Source organism: Atta cephalotes (assembly GCF_000143395.1).
Source record: "Atta cephalotes unplaced genomic scaffold scaffold00075, whole genome shotgun sequence".
NCBI lineage: Eukaryota > Metazoa > Arthropoda > Insecta > Hymenoptera > Formicidae > Atta > Atta cephalotes.
In genome coordinates, this window is record NW_012130139.1 from 259,617 (window position 1) to 266,917 (window position 7,301).

Here is a 7,301-nt window from a genome sequence, read left to right on the forward strand (position 1 = left end):
TGATGTAATGCATGCTCTCATGCTTCTTGTATTTTATAGCGTAATTGCATCGTGAGCAAATTAAATTGTAAAACACAAAAGTCAATCAACTTTCAGTACAGCTGGTTCAAAGAACTTTTTATGCAAGTACACAAGCAATGGATAGTATATCGAAACGATTGTCTTTCATGGAATTACACGATTTTTCGTCGCGATTTTGAAAAACGCTGTTCACGATTAAGTATTAGTAATGGACTTTATAATCGAGCAATTTATTGCAAACCGACTTTATTATAGTTATCACTTCACTTTGATCTTTCGCGCGCGCGTGTATCGATTAATATTTCTTTAAAATTAATTACATTTTGTTATTATCTTAATATCTAGTTATTATCTCTCTCTCAAATTAATCTTTTTTATAAAAACACGATATTAAAAATAAGATAATGCTAATTTATAAAAATGGTATAAAATGTGATCTGACTTGGATATCAATTTTTTAAAATATCTACTAAATTAATTATCTCTATTAAATTCTTATATGAGAATATTTTTTTTCAGCGTTTTATGCAATGAAATTTAACTGCTTTAATTTCACTGCTATCATGAGTTATTTTTCTTTATGTAAGGAACTTTCGCTATTTTCATCAAAGTCAATTAAGAAAATTCTTACAAAATTATGAGAATAATTTCGCAATAAATAAATTTTTACACTAATTTTTAAATGCGATATTCGATTTCTGGTGTATTATAAACATCTCGAGCTTGTTAAAGAAGTTCGACTTTCTTTCACCGCGACTGTGCCAGTCTCTTGTTGCAGCGTGGGCGTAGAGGCCCGGTTTTACGTGATTTCGTAACGACGATGGCAAACAGATTTCCAGTATCAAAAGACATTTCGTGAGGATCCTGAAGACCTTCGGAGTCCCCTACTATCCCACCTACTCTCTCTTTTTTTTTCTCTTGCCGGCTTCTGCTTCATCTTCTCTCGAGTTCTCATGCATACGAAAATAACGTATGTAAAGATCATTTGGCGCTACTTTTTACAGTGCGTGGATTAAATAATTCAAGAGAAAGATTGTCACTTCGTGGAAGTGGAAAAAATATGACCCACACAAAGTTGTTTCCTTATTAGATGAATTAAAAAGATTAAGATTTTCTTAATTTTCTTCTTATTTGATAAATCAATTAGTTTTTCAATATTCTTAGAATGTGAGGTAGAGTTTTTGATATTCCAAAGATCAAGATTTTCAAAATTTTGTTTAGATTTAAAAAAATACATCGATTCCTCTATTTGCTTTTTCTATTCGCTCCTCTTTTTTTCAGTGATTCACACGATATATCATCGACATTGTCATTCTCGTTCTTTTCGTTGTCGTCAATCGTGACGATACCTGCTCCAGCTCCGGTGGAGTCAGTACGGAAAGCGCGACTATGGCAAGTGGGCGTAAGAGCTGGGAGAGAGAACGTCGTCCTGTGTTCCATACATGGCTATGCTATGTGGAAACTAAGAGACACAGAGACGGACGGACCGACATGGACCGGGGGAGTCCCCACCGTGTGGATGGTGGAGGCGACGCGACGGTTTCTCGTCTCTCGAAGCGGTTGCCGAGCATGCTCTTGACGCATAGTGCTTCGAAGCACACATATCGTACGATCATCCTACTTACTATTATTCGCGCGTTCATGTCACCACGCTCAAGTTTCCTTCGAACATGCGATACCAATTTTCCATATGATTCGACAAAATATCCGACGAATTATATATATGTGTGACAGTGTATATCCTGGTGAACGCATTTCAAACGTCATCGTTGAATGCTGAGATCGTCAACTTTGTGCTATAAGAAGCGATTCCTCTGCAAGACTTGTGATGTACAACAATTATGCGGCGATATCGCGAGGGATAAGGTACTGAAGAGTCGAAATATTGCCAAACGCGACAGCCTAGGGTATATAAGCAGGAAGAATTCGCAGACTCTTGAAGAAGGGATATGGTAACGAAAAACGTCTTAGGATTCTTGAAGATTATTCTTCATTAATATAGCACGATGCACTCGCCGCAAACACTTGACCGGCGTGGGTGCTACTGGGTTTCTCCTCCGCTTTAAGACCGAGGTCAAGTGTGGGAGGGTGCAAGGGTTGGCAACACGTTCGAGGAGATTGACATATTATATATTAGAGGTACGTACTCTCTCTTTAGCGTTCTCTAACTATAATATAGTCGTAGAATATACATCTGTCTTTCCTGCGTGTATATAAGAATATTTTTATTTAAGTATGTTTACTTTTCTTTCTATAAAATAGACATACCTTTTATATTTTATATCCTTATGGGCTGTTAGACGCAATGCGAAAGAACATACAAATATTTGCAATATAAATACAGTTTTTGTACAAGAGCGAAACTTCTACGATACATATATTTATGTCCAAAAAAAATAATAATAATAAATTCATCTTTTCGCGAATTTTCTTTTATGGCTTCTTTTCTTCTACTCTTTTTCTGTCAAGGGAAATTCTTCTTTCAAATTTATCAAGATTCTCCATCATCTTCGTAGGATGTTGATACATCAATACTTCTTTCATAATTTCCATCGGATTTAATGGATTGGATTTAAGAGTAATTCTTCGATGTACCGATAACACCTTCTCCACAGCTTGTCGGATAAAATCCAGAGGAACCCCAATAGACATTTTGGCCAAACAGGAGACATCGATATTGCGATCAACGCCGTGATATTTCATTAATAGATTCTTATAGAACATGTAAAGTGTGTTGTAATCGGTAGTGGGTATCCTTATAAATTTATCGTGGAACTTGATGAAAGCGGCTGTCGCCTTATGAGGTTCTTCAGACAGCGAGAGAAATAATATCTGTTGAAAATGAATTTGTCATATTAATAATTAACATGATGAAAATCAGATTTTATTTATGTATCCTGAATATTCTTTCATTTGTATAATATTTTAACAATCTCATAATAATTGTTATATTTTAATTCAATCTTACACAAACTGAAAGTCGAGATAAAATATCTACTTTTCAAGTATCAATTTACCTCTTGTAATATTACGCCAGTGAGTAACAGTATCTGTCCGGAATTTTTAACACTCTAAATCCTACGTTAACTCGCCACCACCTACGTCCTCATACGGCAACCATATATACAGGTAGGAGGTGTTTCATTGATGAGCAACCTCGAGCGACCGAGATGAAAGATTTGAACGGCACAGGAGAAAGAGAGAGTTCAGTATATGTGGACTCGTCCGAGGTGGCGGCGATTCATTCATATTGAAGAAAGATTTCAAACAGGAATAACAAGAATTTTACAAAGTGGGCGTTGCTCGATTGCATATATGTTTTGATATAGTCCTCCAATTTAGGAGTGTCACTCCGCGTTCTCATAATATATATATTTTTCTCATAATATATATATATATTTTTTTTTCTAATATCTAAAGATCTTTAACTTTATAGTGCAAAGCGCAAGCTGAGAGTACAATATTGACAGAGCAGTTGTGTTATTGCAGATAATTAATAAAAAGTAAATCAGACAGAATAAAAAGAAGAGAGTGAAAGAAAATTACTAAGAGAGTGAAAGAAAATTATTTGCCAATTTCTTTGTAGCTTTACCTGGTCACCTGGCTTAATGTCTCTCATTAGTCTAACAAAATGCTTGGTGAATCGCTTGGGTTGAAGATACTTCTCTTGTAGTGGAACTTTTTTCAGCCATGGTTTTTCGCCAGCATCGAGAAATATAATGGAAGGTGCATAAAAACGGGCCACTTTAGAAATCATATTCATGAGTCTGCGTTGGTTTTCCTGGCCTATATATTTATCAGCTAAAACAGACACTGATACGTCGAAAAGTAATGCGCCAATCTAGGAAAGTTCAAAGAGATCATAAATACATAGACGAGAAGAATATTAATACAGTCTACTTTAATTTATGATATTATCAATGTATCATTACAAAGAATTAAAAAACTATTGTATATCGTATTATATATGTATATAACACATTTTGAATATCTTTGAATGATTAACGGGAAAATACATAATCGAGACAAAGATCACCTCTGAGCAGATGACATTGGCAAGCGAGGTCTTTCCAGCTTCTGGTAATCCATAGATGCACACAGAACGCACGAGCGGTGCAAGTCGATGTGTCTCCTTGGAAATTAAAGGCAATATGCAATATTCTACGACAAGCTGCTTTACTTCTCCGAGTCGATGCTTGTGATCCCGGAGCTCGCGACGTGCCTCGTAATTTTGATAGGATAGATCACCAAACCAATCACGTAAAAAAATAGTTTGGTAATTCCTAATGATTTTAGCTTGTAAAAGCTCGCTAAAGAGATCTTCGATGGGCACATCCTTCAAAATGTCTTTTTTCTTTCTAATTCTGTCGATCTTTTCTGTCATAACAATTAATCAAAATTTTTGTTTAGATAATAAGTGCAAAAGTTTTAATTATTAAGTTGATATCGATTACTTTTATCCATTTTATCCATTGGAATCGTAAATTTCTGCTCGTCGTATTCATGATCTTTCAATAATGCTTTGTTTAGTAAACGCAGTTCGGCCCTCATCAATTCATCTACTATCTCCCTCATTTCAAGCTGCAACTCATAACAAAGTTTTTCAGTGATTAGATCCATATATTCTTGTTCCAAATAAGTTTCGTCACGAAAGCTCCAATTTCGAATAAAATCGTTGTTTGCTTCCTTTAAGCAGGATAAATTATTTGTTTGCGGCATTTTCCAATCAACATCTTTGGCCTTGATAGGTTCAGGTTTGGGAAGTCTCCTCCTTCTTTCCTTGGCTTTTTTCTCCTTTTCTAATTTTTCTATTAAATATTCCTCTGGCGTCAAGGTCTGTCCGGTTACGATCAGTACACTGCCACCCAAATTCGCAGCTGGAAACACGTCGTAATGTCCTAATGCGTTGTACCAAACGACAAACCATTCATGAATTTCGTCAGTGATATCCTCCATTAATCCTGGACCTCTGATTTTCAGGAGCTTTTGGGAATTAATTGTTTTTTAATCTTATATACTTATTATTTTTTAACTTGTTATTTTTCTCTTGCATCTTTTTTTCTTTCACAATAATGCAATGTAAATCACGAATTCTGTTTGAAAAATTTACCTTTGTACGTTCATCATTGATTGCCTTCTTCGTACGTAAATCGAACATGGGTATCAGAGCACGTCGTCGCTGAAAGTTGTCATCGTCCTTTGCGATTATCTTGTTGCATTGCCAGCTTGGTACCGTCATACCCAAAGTTTCTTCGAGACGTGCAATTCGTTTTTTCATAGCTTTTCTAGCGACATAACGCCGCCATGCACGTTGTATCGTCACTGCTGATTTGATGTATTTGATGCGATCTATTTTTTTCGGTATTATCTCTCCGGATCTCACTTTGTTGTTGTAATCGTATATACGTTTCACTGAAAAATTAGCATCAATCATAATTAATAGGCAAACGTAATAATAAATATTATAATAGATATATTGTATTCAATATCATTTTCTTTCATATGAGAATGTCCCACTTGAAAAATTTTATTTTAATGAAATTATTTATTTTTTTTTTGCGAATACCATCTGCACCGTGGATGCGTCCCTTTCTGGCTCTCTCATGACTTTGTATCAATAACATTGCGTTATGCATAGTTTTTTCAGCAACAAGTTTCGCTTCTCGGGCGGCTTTTTCCAATGGTGATTCGCGGATTAATTCTACTTCCGATGGTGGTACGACGCGTTTTCGTCGAGCAGGACGTCTCTTCAATGTCTCATCTTCCACCTCGGGCGGACTCTCAATCTGTGAAAGACGGCGTTCTGTCATCGGTGGTTCTAGATGGTTAAATTTCAAAAATGTATTTAAACTTTTAAATTAAATTTTTAAACATAAATTGTTGTATTAATTACTTCAACATTTTAATAAAATTGTATTAGCAATTAAAAAAAAACGAATGAATCGATTGCAAACCTTTGTGAACACTCTCCACCAACTCTTGAATAAACTTTCTGCGTTCCTCTACACGTTCTCGACCAGACACTGATGCAAATAGTTCGATGTCATCAGGCGTGAATTTTATTTGATTCAAAATATCGTCAGGCCATCTGTGTGTAGACAATATTTCTTTATAAATTAGAGCATATAAATTGATGAGCAACGAAAAACGTACTGATAATCTGTATTATCCAGCTGTACAATTTTCTTTTTGTATTCTAGCATACGACCGATGGCACAATCTAACATCTTCTTAATTAATTCTCGTTTCTGCGTCTGAACCATTTGATCGTAACACATGAGGAGTCTTCTTACAATATTACGATATCTATACAAATATTAATTTAAATGATTAATGATTTCATGAGAAAGGATTAATAGCATATCGTGTATTATTTATATCATAGTTAAATTAATAAAATAATTAAATTTTTTATTATATACACATATACGAGATGTTTTTATAAAATTAATTCGAACATGTACCTCAAATATATAGGTAACGCAGAATTTAAAGCAGCTCTTTTTTTTAACGGTGCGCTCTTTTGCAATTCTCTTTCGAGTTCTAACAGTTTTTCTAGGTCGCTTCTCGTGATAAGCCATAAGTCGTTGTAATAAACGTAAGACATTGAATTTAAATATGCTTTTCATTGATATTGTAGAATTTTATTATTTATCCTTGAGAAATTTGACTTAAGTCATTTCTAAACCATGGTTAGTGACCGACGTTTTAAGAATGAATTTGCGTGCATTAACTAAAAACAAAATCGAAATATTTTATTTTGCAGTATTACTTATTGTCAGAAAAAGAAATCTTTTTCTATATATGATAAACAATCATAAACTCAATATACCTATCAAACATCTCTTTTCAGAATGCCGAAATTATTTCGAGACCTACTCGTCTTAACATTGATAATGACAGCGTCATGTCTCGACGCAACAGAGGACAATGTCACAACGACAATGGAGTCGATTACATTGATGGCAATATCGACAGCTACATTCATAAAGACAACCACCGAAGAAAATGCATTGTTGCCATCGGCGACTATGACAACGCAAGACAATGGCATCTCGAAAAATCTATCCCACGTATCACCATCACCATCGCCGTCGCCGTCATCTTTCTCTGACACTGTGTGGGAATGTCCAAATATCATAAAAGCAGGCGTAGAATGTTCTTGTGACTTTCCACATACACTCAGATGTGCCGGTGATAGAACGGCACTGCAGGTATAAATAATTTTGACAACAGGCCATCATACATCTATATATATATATATATATATAATAGTATAA

At 35.0% G+C, this 7,301-nt stretch overlaps 2 protein-coding genes across 2 annotated transcripts in view; one reads left to right on the forward strand and one right to left on the reverse strand.

Annotated features, from left to right (window-relative positions):
* Positions 1-2,454: 2,454 nt before the first annotated feature.
* Positions 2,455-6,628, reverse strand: LOC105624298 (IQ and AAA domain-containing protein 1-like). The gene is made up of 9 exons (XM_012205658.1): positions 6,486-6,628; positions 6,175-6,327; positions 5,976-6,109; positions 5,588-5,839; positions 5,132-5,433; positions 4,476-5,004; positions 4,058-4,398; positions 3,614-3,862; positions 2,455-2,853 (listed from the first exon to the last, which is right to left on the reverse strand). Exons 1-9 carry the CDS (start codon positions 6,626-6,628, stop codon positions 2,455-2,457), a joined length of 2,502 nt encoding a protein of 833 aa, XP_012061048.1.
* Positions 6,629-6,875: 247 nt separating this feature from the next.
* LOC105624299 overlaps positions 6,876-7,301 on the forward strand; it is a 3,775-nt gene continuing 3,349 nt past the window's right edge. Inside the window, exon 1 of the mRNA XM_012205659.1 lies at positions 6,876-7,235. Within this exon, the coding sequence (XP_012061049.1) occupies positions 6,876-7,235 (360 nt within the window). The remainder of the gene's footprint in view (positions 7,236-7,301) is intronic.

Bases quoted from the DNA above. Each gene is read 5' to 3' on its own strand.
- LOC105624298 (XM_012205658.1), bottom strand. From the start codon at position 6,628: ATGTCTTACGTTTATTACAACGACTTATGGCTTATCACGAGAAGCGAC. The intron at 5,434-5,587 runs GTATTCGCAAAA...CTAATTTTTCAG, and splicing joins ACGCATCCACGGTGCAGATG to TGAAACGTATATACGATTAC. The intron at 5,005-5,131 runs GTAAATTTTTCA...AATTCCCAAAAG, and splicing joins TCAATGATGAACGTACAAAG to CTCCTGAAAATCAGAGGTCC.